At 44.1% G+C, this 13799-nt stretch overlaps 1 protein-coding gene across 3 annotated transcripts in view; it reads left to right on the top strand.

Moving 5' to 3' along the window:
* The first annotated feature begins 7403 nt into the window (after positions 1-7403).
* Positions 7404-13799, top strand: part of tesk1b (testis associated actin remodelling kinase 1b) — a 21095-nt gene continuing 14699 nt past the window's right edge. For 2 of the 3 annotated variants that reach the window (XM_068728199.1, XM_068728201.1), the window contains exons 1-2: positions 7410-7635; positions 8501-9246. In XM_068728199.1, the coding sequence (XP_068584300.1) occupies positions 9052-9246 (195 nt within the window). In that variant the 5' untranslated portion in view covers positions 7410-7635; positions 8501-9051. Of the gene's footprint in view, positions 7636-8500; positions 9247-13799 lie in introns of all 3 variants that reach the window. The other variant, XM_068728200.1, reaches the window with a different exon arrangement.

A 13799-nucleotide genomic window follows, 5' to 3' on the forward strand; every position in this document is an offset into this window, starting at 1 on the left:
TTAACAAGTGATTTAGTTTGGTTTTGTGAGTAGCTTTTTTTGCAGTCATTAACATGCTGAGTCTGCCATTTATTAAAAAATGATGTAAAATCAAATTCAATGTTTCACTGAAAATGCCCGTGTTATTCTTTCCCCAGTAATTTAAGAAATGCTATATTATATAATATACTGCAGCTCAACCCCACATTCTAAACAAATGTTTAGAACCTCACATTATATGTATTACTTTAACTGTACAGTTCTGTTTCCTTCTGATCGTCTACATCAACTCAAAGTTACTGAGTGTTTACTCAAGTACTACTGAAGTATAATATACAAGATACTTCCATTTTATGGACTATATACTTCTACTCCACTACATTGACAGCTTTAGTTACTAGTTACTTACCATACTCAGATTAATGATATCAAAATATAAACAAACAAACGGCAGCAACATTTTCTCAAGTATTGTACTTCTGTACAATTTGTGGTATTTGTGCTTCACTTGAGTATTTCCATTTTGTGCTACTTCTACTGTTTATTGCCAAGTACGTGACGCCTACAAGGAATTTGAGTTGAATGGTGAGTAACAATAGACAATAAACACAGTGCAGTAATCAAGATATAATTTAATAATAGAACAATATTAAAATTTACAATAAAATATGGTAAACAAACTGATAACAGTACGTCAAAACAAGTATATTATTAAAGTGGCAAGTGTATTTTAATAAAGAAAGGTTATGCAAGGGAGTGTAACAGTAAGAAATTGGGATGTCAGAGTCAGTCGGGGTCCTGAGCTTTATTGATGAGCCCATTACAGATGGGAAGAAACAGGTTTTGTGGCATGAGGTCTTGGTCCTGATGGACCGCAGCCTCCTGCCAGAGGGAAGGAGCTCAGACAGTTTGTGTCCAGGGGGAGGGGAGTCGGCTACCATCTTTCATGCCCGCCTCAGGGTCCTGGAAGCGAACAAGTCTCGGAGGGACGGCAGATTGCAGCCAATCACCCTCTCAGCAGAGCGAATGATGCCCTTGGCAGCGGCTGCAGCGTACCAGGCGCTGATGGAGGAGCGGAGGACGGACTCAACGACGGCGGTGTAGAAGTGCGCCATCATTGTCTGTGGCAGGTTGGACTTCTTCAGCTGCTTGAGGTCCTGGGTTGTTCAGACTGCACCAGGTCACCAGATGGTCAAATCTGCCACCTGTAGGTGGACTGGTTGGGGGTGGGGGGGGGCACTGGGATAGGTGTTTGAGAGGCATGGGCCCCTGCTGAGCTGGGGGAAGGGGGGCCTGGTGGATGGGGGATGGGGTCAGGACTCTCCTATTGTCTTTCAAAGCGACAGTAAAAGTCATTCAGCTCGTTTGCCGGAGGCGGAGGCCCTTCATGGAGTGGGGGGGGCTTTAGGCTTGTGGCTGGTGATCTGTCTGAGACCTCTCCAGACAGAAGCAGAGTCACTTGTCCATGTCCTCAACTCCTAAATGTCTGATCCTTATGCAACCATATAGCTGTCTGGGTTTAGCTGTGCACCAGGGTTTGTCATTGTTATAATTCACCCTGGTTATTGATTGTACACAGCTGTCTCCACAGAAGCTGGTGTATGACGTCACATCCTCTCTGGTTGAGCATTTGATAACCTGTCTGTATTTTGGGGGAGTTCATGTCTGAGGTTTTCCTTTGTGAAAGTCAACAAGGACAATAACTGAAGGGTCCCCCGTTTGGTCCGCTCCACGCACTGTATCCGGTGTAAACACCCACCGGTACGGTACAGTTTATTATGGAAGATTCCATATCAGGAGAGCAGTGCTGCAGAAGCACTGTCACATCTGTTGGAGTAGAAACAGATTTCTCCACCCTTCGATTTACCGGAGAGCTCTGCACAGCTGGAAGCCTGCCAGCTGGAGCCAGAGTCCGGCATCGTTCCACACCCTAGAGGGACATCTTGTCCTTTTTAATCTGCTACATTAATTTGACACTTTTAGGTGTTAGTCACTATTATTTTTTTCTAATAATATAATCTTAATATTCTGATAAAGGGAGTATTTCTTGTCCCACACAGATCAAATGTGCTCCAGTGGAGTAACGGTCTGTCAACACTAGAGGGCAGCATTGCTAAAGGCTGTAATGTTCACTGCTTTCACAAACAGAGCACGTAGCTCACACAACAACAAAAAAACTGCCTCTGCAATGCAGGTCAGTGGGTTAGTGGAGAATCCATACTGTCTGCTGCTGAGTTACACTGCACCACCAGCACAATGAACACCTCATCTTTTAAAGTAATGTCACGAAACCGTTACTGCCTGTGACACTTTATTTAAAACAGAACCTGATAACGTCTCGTCAGCCTTTTATCTATCTGGTGTCTTTTGCTTCATTTCTCTACAGATGTAGATGTACTGTGAAAATAAAAGACCCTGATTTACATGTCATTACATTTTTTTGTGAAAAATAATGTATACTTCTCACTCCAATACAATTATCTGACAGCTATAGTTACACTGCAGCTCGAGGGTATTCATATGTTAAATAATAGCTCCTTGTCTTTTATTTCAACAGCTTAATTGGCCTGATAAGTTTGTTTAACGAGGGGGGGGGGGGGGGGGGGGGTTGTGCATTCATGTTATTAGTTGAAAACTTCCATTTAGGGCTTTGAATAAAAGAAATGTGAAATCAGTATTATCCTCAGAATGGCAGCAACTCCCTGCTGAGCTATTTATTGATCCTCTTTTTTTTTTTCAGGAGGGACCTAATGTCACGGCCTGTTTTGAGATTAAGAGATGACGCTCAGAGGCAGGAAGTTTCTACCAGGACGAGGTGAGTGCACTTTATAATCTGTCAAAGGACTATAGGGGGGGGGGGATGTCTTTCTGCAACCTTTTGCTCACAGACGTTAGCCCACAGCCCATTAACCCATTAACATGTCGCTGAGAGGCAACGCTTCAGCAAACAAACAGGGTCATCCGTCGACAAAATACAGTGACGGTCACAGAGTTAAAAGACATATATATATATATATACTCCTCGAGGGGGTGCGCCCAGTCCAAAGAAACATCACACAAACATATCACATTCCAAACCAAGACAAGAAAAACAAATCATTCCTTACCTGTGAGGCTCTGAAAAACTACCGGGCATGTTGAGACAGGAGGGAAAACCGGAGGAAAAACACACAATTTGCAGCGTCTGTGTCTCTGTGCAGGACAGACGCTGCTGTCTGGACTAGTGCATATAAAGCAAATGTAACCGCACTTAACTGCCCATTATTTTGAGATGATGTTGTGTCTTTAGCGTGTGCTCCTGCGCGTTTTATGGGAACCGTAAAGCCTTTGTGGAAGCAGGCCTTCAGGGTGAAGTGATACGGGGTCAGTGAACAACACACGATGGCTTCGGGCTCTTTTTGTATTGATTTACATCTTCTTCTTTTTTCTTGCCTCTGTTGTCCCGGGATCCTCTACCTATAGCTCATTATTATGACTCTCTGGTACTCATTGGCTGGTAATTTTAAACTCTGTCCTCCTTGGAAACAATAACATCCAAGCGGATCACATAAAGTATTATCCAGGCATTTAATTTTCCTAATGAGACCCCCCCCCCCCCCCTGGTTCCAGTCATCTCTGAGTGGACAGTAATTTACTTTACTTGGATGGGATCCACTTTCCAGCGCCTCCACTCTGCCCTGGAGACCAATGCCGGCTGATATGTCTGTCCCTTGAGGTTGAGAAGCTGACTGCATGTGTGTGTGTGTGTGTGTGTGTGTGTGTGTGTGTGTGTGTGTGTCTTTGTGGTTGTCTTGTGGGCCTAAGTGACCATTTTCATTAGTGAAAATGATTTACCCAGAATATTATTTGCAGGGTGGAAGAAGCAGGTAAAACTTTTTTCACCTTAAATCACGATTCATACGTTTTTTTTTTTTGTTTAGCTGCTTAGTAACGCAAGATGACTCCCATCTACTGTTTAAGAGTTTATCATGAGGACGTGTTTTAATAAAAACATTATTGTTCCTGATGATAAATACAAAAAACAAAGTACTTTATAATGCAGCAACACCTCTTCTTGTCTACTCAGCAGGAGTCTTTCATCCAGCACAGGAGGAGGGGGGGAGGTAGAAGAGATGGGGTGGGGGGGGGGGGGGCGGGATGGGGAGGAGGGCCATGTGGCAACTCCACTACCTCACCCCCCCTTCACCCCGCTCACCCCTCTGCTCCTCCTTTGGGGACAGGCGTGCAGGCACATGAAACAGCTGGTGTCCTCTAAAAACCAATTATAAAGGCCCCAGTCCCCCCCCCAGCCCCCCCCCCCCCCCCCCCCAGCCCCCCCCCGCCTGGCTGCCTGTTAGGGCCGAGCAGGGGGAGAGTGTGTTCGTTAGCACCCACAGATGAGCCTTAATGTGGGGCCACCATCGGGACACAGCAGGCTCAGGGTATAGATTTTACTGTCCAGACCTGGATGTATAGGTGGAAATTGGAATTTCAGACGCAGGAGGGGCTTGATGTTTTATTTACATTGTACACCGTATCGAGAGCAGGGGTCGTGGTCAGAGCGCTGTACAGATGTAGGGGGGGGGTGAGATACAGTCATATGTTGTTTCTTTTTTTTAAAACAAGCAGTTTTAATTATTCTTTTTGTGGAGAAAAGAACAAAAACTACAAAGCAAGTGAGACAGGTTTCTTTATTAAGTCAGGATATCGTTGAGTGGGTGAGCTTCCTCTCAGTCACTGTAACTAACAGCTCGTGGATCAGTATTGGTCCAACATTTGCTGTTGTGCTCCGTATGTGGATTGATCCGCCTCGTGAAGGGGATCTGAACAGCTCAGGTGTTAGATGCAGCAGGAGTGTGCTATTGATTCCCTTCCAGCCGGGGGGGGGGGGGGGGTGGTTGTTAAAACTTTTCAGCAGGGGATCTGAACGAGAGCCAGCCTCATTAAGATACTTTTTATTTGGTCCCTCATGAGACCAGAAGGAAGATGGACTCACATTGATTTTAAGCCCAGTTTTACTATGATGGGAAAAAAACTATTACTAAAAAACTCTATGACTAAATATTAGTAGTAGAGGAGTTTGTAGTGAAGACATCTACAGTGTACCTAGATAAATACAGGACTGTTTAAATCAGGTTCTGATTTGGGTCTTTTAACAGTGTGAATTGGTTTCTTTGAGGTCTTTTTGGCTTTGGTTTGGTTTATTGGCAGCGTATCATTTAGTCCCATCACTGTGTGTTTTAAAGGTGCAGTGTTTGGTGTTTGGTGGCATCTAGTGGTGAGGTTGCAGATTGCAACAAACTAAAACTCCCATGTGCCAAGCGTGTAGGAGGACCACGGTTGCCAACACGAAAACGCTAATGACCCTATCTAGAGTCAGTGTTTGGTGTAAATGGTATATTAAAAATGTTATCTGTAGGCTCAGCCATGGTTATAGCTAAATGCTACCATTTAGCGCGTTAGCATGCTAACATTTAGTTATTAGCACTAAACACAAATTACAGCTGATGGGAAGATCATTTGCTTACATTCTTTCAGATGCAAATATCAATTAATAGAAAAAGTCAACACAAAATGAAAATTCCCACATTATATCTGGAGTAATATCTGCTCGCCATTGTTCAGCGTTCGCCATAAAGTTAGGAGAGTTTGGTTAGACTGTCTGGTTGTTTGCTCTTCACACACATAGTTTAGCTATTTGAAGAGCAAGTCAATAAAGACAACAGAAAGTCATCAGAGGAAAATCTCTGCCCAACAATATACAGCGCCCTCCGGGTGATAAATTAACCCTGAGACCAGTCTGAAAGGTCAGCATAATCTCCTGTCACACACCTAAACACACACACACACACACACACACACATGCATGAATGCTTGCACATAATCCTCACACGCATGCTCAATGAAGCCAAACTTGGACAGATATAACAGTCAGTGTGATGAATAAGTGATCAACGGCTCTAAATAATACATTGTACATATCATCATTAGCAACAATAGTGTGACTTTAGTGTTTTTCCCTTTGGCTTTAGGACAGAGCCAATGAACTGATTGATAAATAATGCAGTGAGAGACTGCAGCGAGGACGACATAAAGCTCATTCCACACCTGCAGCTGAATGTGTTAACGGCGTGTCATCTCTCTGAGAATGTGGCCGTGAGGTGTGAGATGGCTTAACGCTGTACGACACACTTTTTTATGGCTCTTTGGCATCCAGCGCCTTTCGGGTTCCCCACACAATGTTCGTGATCAGCCGTCGAGAGCATAAACACCCACCTCTGAGTGAGTATCATCTTCGTAATCTCTCCTCAAGCAAAACATGGTTTCATCTGAGAGTTGTACTTGGATCGTCTTTGAGCTTGTAGTACAGGGATGGGTTTGACTTATTTCATTCTGGTCCGGTGTCTTGTTACCTAAATCTCCATTTTATATTTTAACTTGCTTCTTTGGCACCCTGGGGTTTGAAAAGTGCTCTATACAGCAGCTACATAAAGACATACATCACATTACAGCAGTTAAACAAGTAAAGCCATTGCAATAGCTTCTTTTTAACGAGTGTCTGTATAAAGTATATTGCTATTGGCTAATCCTTTATACTTTTTTACAAGCCAATTTGGACTAATTCCAGCCGACACATCCCACTTAGACATGGCATATATTTGTCTTGCCCTTAACAACTCCTTAAATGTTTCCCATCAGGCTACTTTACAGCGTTTCAACAGGAAAGTGTCCACTCAGCAGCTTTGTAGACAGTTGGATGGGGAGTTAGGAGCCTTCAAATGAACACATACCAGTTTAGCTGAACCTTGTTTTCTTTCCTCTTTTTCCTGTTAATCATCTTTTGACCCCTCGGATTTATTTTGCGACCCCTGGGATGACCGACTGGGCAGGTTCTCTATGCACGTCATGTTATTTTAATAATCGTAAATATGTTGTAAATTACAACCAATAACTGAGGCAGAGGTAAACATGGTACTTAGCCTCGAGGATGGCCCAAGAGCTAATCTATCCTGTGTGACCCTGACCATTCAAGAACATCATCTAAATCCTCCTGAGCCACACTAAAATAATCACTGAATTAATATTCAGGGAAGATTTATTCAATAATAATAATAATATTAATAATAATAATGATGATAATTGTAGTAGTAGTAGTAGTAGTGATGATGATGATAATAATCATAATAATATATATATATATACACAGTAATATTAAAAGTCTCACCATTCTTTGGCAGAAATATGACGCATTACTATTACTATTCCCACGCCTTATCTGTGGTAGAGATAGTTTAGATACACAACCACACATCCCCTAAAGGTGAGCGCTGGGCCGCCTCAGACGCCCCCACAGGTGCATTTTTGCGGTGATCACGTGTGGACCCGCCCCGCCTCGCCGCCTCCAATAAAGCACAGCAAAAGTCACCGCTCCCCTTCCGACATGCAACCAAACCCACAGCGAGGCAGGCAGCGCGGGGACGTAAACCGAAACCACTGAAGCCCGTGAGTCTGTGTGTGTTTGTGTGTGTGTGTGTGTGTGTGAGTGAAGGCGGCGCACAAAGATGATTAATTAGTAAAAAAATAAAGCTCCGGTTACCGGGCTGATCGGGCTGATCGGGGCTCTGCAGAGGACACCGGCGCATACATGTGGAGGTTACGCTTTAAGAAGAAGGCCAGGTAAGTCCGGTCCTCCTTCGCCGGACAACACGCGTGCCTCTCGGTGCAGTTGTGCATCAGCGGTTTTTTTTCTTCTCCTCCAGTTTGAATCGTGAAGCTGAAATGTGCGTGCGTGCGTGCGTGCGTTTATCCGTATCCGGAGGGGGACTTGAGACCGTGACAGACGAGCTCACAAACTCAGCACAGTTTGGCATCCATAATTTACAAGCCGCAGTCAGGCTGGGGATCTCCGCCACACGCTGGTCCCCGCAGAGCATCAGCAGGCTCCATGCAGGCGGCATGCGCGTGTTCAGAGTCCCCCAGTGTGACCGAGCGACCATTAGTGCATCCACGAATACTGCCCGAGTGATCGGGTCAGTAGTAAAGCGCGCATGTGTGTGTTTGTGTGTGTATGTGCAAAGTGCAGGCAAAAACAAGCAGAGGAGATATCTTGCTGCATCCACGGCTGTTATCTGCGAGCAGATAACGTGTCAAAAGAACTCGTTTACGATCAACTCTCTGATGGAATCGGCTTTCTTCTTAATCCCATTATTGTTTGCATCATGTGTTCACTGAGAGCAAATGCGATCCGCTTCGTCTTCATGGTAATGCTGATGAAACACAATTTGAGAGGCGCAAACGAGCTTAATCACGCCTCGAAGCATTGTGCGCGCGTCAGATCGCTTTTTGTAATCGGCATGTTGTTGTTGTTATTGTTGACAGACTCTTCCAGCTCAGTCGGTGCGAGCAGGAGTTTTAGTGTCACATCAGTCTCATACGATGCACACACTTTATGATTTCGCGAATTAACGCCCCCCCCTGTTTCCGCCCCCCTCTCTCCACTCTCTCTCTCTCTCTCTCTCTCTCTCTCTCTCTCTCTCTTCAGTTTTAATAGGCTGCAGCGTCACTGAGGCAGCTCTGTGCGCACTGGAAACCCAGGATTCGATTGGTGGAACCGGGAAGGGGAGCCCCGGCCTTTTCCGCTGCAGGAGGAGCAGAGTTGAGGAAACCGAAAAAGAGACGCCGCTGCCAAGACAGCAGCAGCAGCAGCAGCAGCCTGCGCAGTTTAGAAAACGGCACAGCCTCCTCTGCTGCACGGCACGAGGGACTTCACCCAAACTGCGCACTGACTCTGCAGGATGCAGCCCTGCAGCAGCGTAGTTTGGTAGACTTGGACAGAAGCAAGCCTGTCCCGGGCGTGTGCAGGAATTTGACAGCAGGAATTGGGACAAACCGGTCGCTGACCGCAGCTGCGACATTTGTTTTCCCCAACCGAGACTTCCTCACTCCTCCCCTCTCCGGGGAGCCCTGCGCCGTGGCCTTGTGGCGGACATGGGAAATGTAAACAGTAGTCGGGCTGGATTTTAAACTACGCACACGTCCCACGTCCTCCTCCCACCTCCTCCTCCTCCTCCTCCTCTTCCCGGGGCGTCCGAGATGGAGATGGAGACGGAGAGGGTCGAGTCTGAGCAGGAGGGAGAGGCAGAGCCGCCCATGCACAGCGTCCACGGAACCAACCGGACCAGACCGTCCTCGTACCGGGCCCTGCGCAGCGCCGTGTCCAGCCTGGCCCGCCTAGACGACTTCAGCTGCGAGAAGATCGGCGCGGGGTTCTTCTCCGAGGTGTTCAAGGTGAGAGCAAGTGTTTTACGACTCTCTTAAGTTATGTTTGGCGTCTTGTTGAGGACACACTAAAGGTTTAACGTGCGCATCCTGCAGGTCTCCATGGTTACACAAAATCTTGATTACAATAAAAAGTTTGTGTCCGCGTTTTTTGTTGATTTTTAAGATGATTAGACAAGAGCGTGATCGGAACCAAACTTTCCTTTGACAGCTCTGAGTGAGTTGTTGACTTCCTGGTGACATACTTGATCTCTAAGATTAGTGGTGTCTATGGCAACCAGTGCATACCAACCCAAATACCAAGATGCATGATGGTGAATAATCACAGGAGGAAGTTGGTGATGGGTGTTATGTTTTTTTTGGAAAGTATGATGTTATGGTGGAAATGCACATCTCGCTGTGCCATCCAATGAGGCGCTCCTCTGCACGTGTGCAGTGACCCACGTGAACACGCGTTTTTGGGTTGTAAGTGGATACTGAGGACAGGTAGATCTGGCACACGTGTAGGTAACCCTGTACTCTCCATCTCTGTTTAGACCAGTACACCCCCCCCCCCCTGTTTGTCACACTGCTGTTCACTTATATAGAGGCTAATTTGGACGATCGCCTCATTACTGAAGGCTCTACCAGAGCAGTGTGATGGTGTGAGAGATGTCTCGATGCAAAGAGAAGGTTGGCCAGGGAGCAAACGGTTTGAGAAGTGAGCTATTATGATAAAGTTTGTCTTTAAGGAAAAAAAACATTGTTAATTAAATTTCTTGGAAAATGTTGGAATACATTAAAGGAATAACTTGGGGACTTATGGGGACTTTAATTATTGATTCATGTGTTGATTATTTCCTCTTTTAATCATTTTGTCTTAACATTGTCAGAAAATAGTAAAAAAAATACCATTATAATTTCCTTAATTCCCTTGGGTGAATGTCTTGTTTTGTTTGACTGTTCAACACTCAGATATTTAGTTTATCATCATATATGAGAAAGACTAAAACCATTATTTGATCATAAAAATATGACCTCCAAACTTACATTTATTGCAAAGGATCACTGAACACCACAGTGGTGAAGTTAGTGTGATTAGTCCACCGACACAAGTTTACTATAGATGAGCCTTTTTAAATGAATGTATTGAAGTACGTCACGTAAAGTGTTGAAAGTCTTAATCGATTAGCTGATCGACAGACATGAATCCACAGTTTTGATAATCAGTTTATTGTAAATATTTACCGTTTCTTCTCAATTGTCAGGATTTACGGCTCTCCTGTGTTTTTGTATTTTTGCACTCCTAATTGAAAACGTCACCTTGGGCTCTGGGAAAGTTTTTCACTACTTTTGGAATTATTTGGCATTAAATTATCAATTGATTAATCATAAAATATAATATAATATTATACCAAGAAGATCCATAATGAAGATAATTATTTGCAGCCCTTAAAATGCAAGTAGCCACATTTACACACGTGAAAAAAATCACAAGTAATCCACCAACATTGATGCAGATTGATTTTCTGTTCATCAGCTAACGGGTGAATTGACGAACTGTTTCAGCTCTACTTTGTAAAGGTGTGACAGAGATCTGAAATACTTAGGTTACCTAAATGTTTGGCATGGCGTGTAAATAAACATTCACTGTAACCGTCAGAGGATTAAAAACATAAACATTGTCATTGTGGAGTCGCTCACACAACCTCAATGATTGATGCTACCGTATTCAAGCCTGGCAGTACTGAGACATTGACATTTCATCGACTTAAAGTCCAAAACTCAGACTTGAATGTGCCGCCTGAACAATCCAGTCTGAAAAAAATCGCACGGCCAAGTCGACCCTCGCCTCGTTAAATAAGTCTTTTTGTTTTTTGTGACTCCGCTCTTAGTGCTCTGTGCTCGACTCACTCTATTAAGTCACTCCCTCGGCTTTGCCCTTTTGAATGGCCAATGAGCATGCAAATGTCAGCGTGTTTACTGCTCGCTTGTCAAATTGCCACTTAGGTTTGGATCAGCTTGCCCTTTTTGACAGCGCCATATAAATGCTAAATTGTTTCCACGGCTGTCGGTCACATTAAAAACGTTGCTAACGCGGCTGACTGAGCGATTGTTCCCGTATCCGGGTTCAGTTCAGGTCCTTGATGTCCTGCAGGAAAAAACACCCTCTTGGATGTCTTATTTGGAATTGCTATTGAATAAAGCAGTCGCTAACATGAAAATGGTGTATTTACAAAATGGATGTCCTGCACTTGGCTACAAAGGCTCCTGACCTGTGTGTGTGTGTGTGTGTGTGTGTGTGTGTGTGTGTGTGTGTGTGTGTGTGTGTGTCCGTCAGTGCAGATCAATGGAGGTTGCAGCCATTCACCTCTCCATTGTGTAATGGTGTAACCTGAAAAAAATGTTTTTCATCTTCCTTTTTTAATAATCTTCAAAGGAGAGTTCCTGGTGTGTGTGTGTGTGTGTGTGTGTGTGTGTGTGTGTGTGTGTGTGTGTGTCCTTGTGCAAGACTCCCTCTTCTGTTTTTTGTCCTTTTCTTTCCCCATCAGCCTCAAACTCTAAAAACATGAGAGCAATGAAACTCCTCAATCACAAAAACATTGCATCATCACTCAACGGTTCTCTAACTACAGGAAGTAATTCTATATTCATTCTGTGTGTTTCTCGAGGATGCAGTTTGTTCATTTTTTATCTAACATGTTAGATTGATTTGTAATTGGATGACTGTCTCATTCTCCAGCTGTTTCCGTTCTGATAATGGATTTGTATATTTGCTAATACAGATGGCACAGCTGTTGAAGAACAAGGACACGCCGGCTTCTTATCGCGTCTCATTTAACCTTCTCCACAATTTACATGAGGCATGGAAATCTCACAACAGTGCTTTCAAAAGCTTCCACAGCGTCCCAGTTCAGTGCAAAGTGACGCCTTGCAGAAGTCCTGTATGTTTGGATCAGTATTTACGCATCAGATGACTTGTAGTCATTTTGCTAATTGCTAAGTGTTCACCACACCAGCATGCTTTTATTGGTTTCAAAGCAGTTTGGGGAAAAAACACTTATTTATTTTGTGCGGAGTGTTTTTCCGGGATCGAATGCATTTAGTGAAATACTAAGATCTTTTAAGAAATGTTTCAATCTGTTGCTTCAGTCCTAAAGCGTCTGTTAGCCGGGGCACACCCTGGTTTGAGTGCTTCTCTCAACAGCACACAGCACAGGTTGAGAAAGTCTGATCTGTCTTGTTGCTCAATTTTCAGGTCGGATGATAAATGTTTGTCTTGGTAGTGGTTGCGAAATGTGGGAGGTAAAACTGAAATACAAATACATTAACATGAGTCAGGTGTGTGTGTGTGTGTGTGTGTGTGTGTGTGTGTGTGTGTGTGTGTGTGTGTGTGTGTGTGTGTGTGTGTGTGTGTGTGTATGCTCACATATGATGATGATAATAAGATGGAGAGTAATTAGATAAAGAGGGGATTTAAAACAGACTGGAGTCTCCGAAGGACAAATACTGTCGACCTGAGTGAAGCTGTGTGTGTGTGTGTGTGTGTGTGTGTGTGTGTGTGTGTGTGTGTGTGTGTGTGTGTGTGTGTGTGTGTGTGTGTGTGTGTGTGTGTGTGTGTGTGTGTGTGTGTGTGTGTGATGTCCGAGTGTGTGGCAGCTGCTTGTGACAGTGGTAATGTGGAGGAAATGGGTTGCCAAACACTGCTGTGGTGGGTGGGTGGGTGTGTGTGCCTAGTTTTCATTTCGGAGAAAAGTTCAGAATTATCATTTATTGACTTTCAGTAAAATCATATCATTACGATAAATGTAGTGAGGTTAACTTTTTATAACATTTGCATATATTTAAACTGCAGTTAAAAAACATAAAATATTTGGTGTAATTTGCCAGAGTCAAATAAAACTTCTTTACTTTCCAACAAACAGTCCAAAATCCCCCAAATATTCCCCTTTTTAATATTATAGAAAACTGAAACAACCAGGAAATATTAAAATCTTTGCCATTATTTTTGCAGCAGAATAACTTTTTAATGTCAACATTTGATTTTAAAAATACAGCAGACCCCTAGGCCACCAGGGACATCTCTGTGAACTTCAAAGACTAAACCATTGATTTGATTTCAGTTGGAAAACTAATAAGCCTTAGTTGCAACCCCAGTCCTTAAGTTGGTTATCTCATACTTGATCTTTCTGAACAAGACAGCATCTCTCCTCTCATCTTCTGGTAATTTTCCGCCATGACTCCCCTTCAAAGAGCAAATACTGCTTCATGAGAGGAAGAGATACCGATAGTGGGACTCTCCCACCAGGACGTGTTGGGATGTGACCAGTTCTTAGTAAATCCTTTGCTGCCTGAACAATGGCAGCTCCTGAAAGATAAAACGACAACAAAGAAGTTGCATGCGCACACAAACCACGATCCGTCATCGGCTGTCACCGGTGCGCTTGTGATCGGTTTCAGTGTTTTGGGTTTAGGAGGCTCCGTGTGTCTTGTGTTTCTGTTGAATGCTGGTGTTGGTATGGCAGAGCCAGTGCAGACTTGAACATCAGCAGCTTAGTGCAGCACTCTTCCCTTTTGTTATT

Source organism: Cebidichthys violaceus, unplaced genomic scaffold (assembly GCF_023349555.1).
Source record: "Cebidichthys violaceus isolate CVI_PGR_0920_01 unplaced genomic scaffold, fCebVio1.0.p SCAF_41, whole genome shotgun sequence".
Lineage (NCBI taxonomy): Eukaryota > Metazoa > Chordata > Actinopteri > Perciformes > Stichaeidae > Cebidichthys > Cebidichthys violaceus.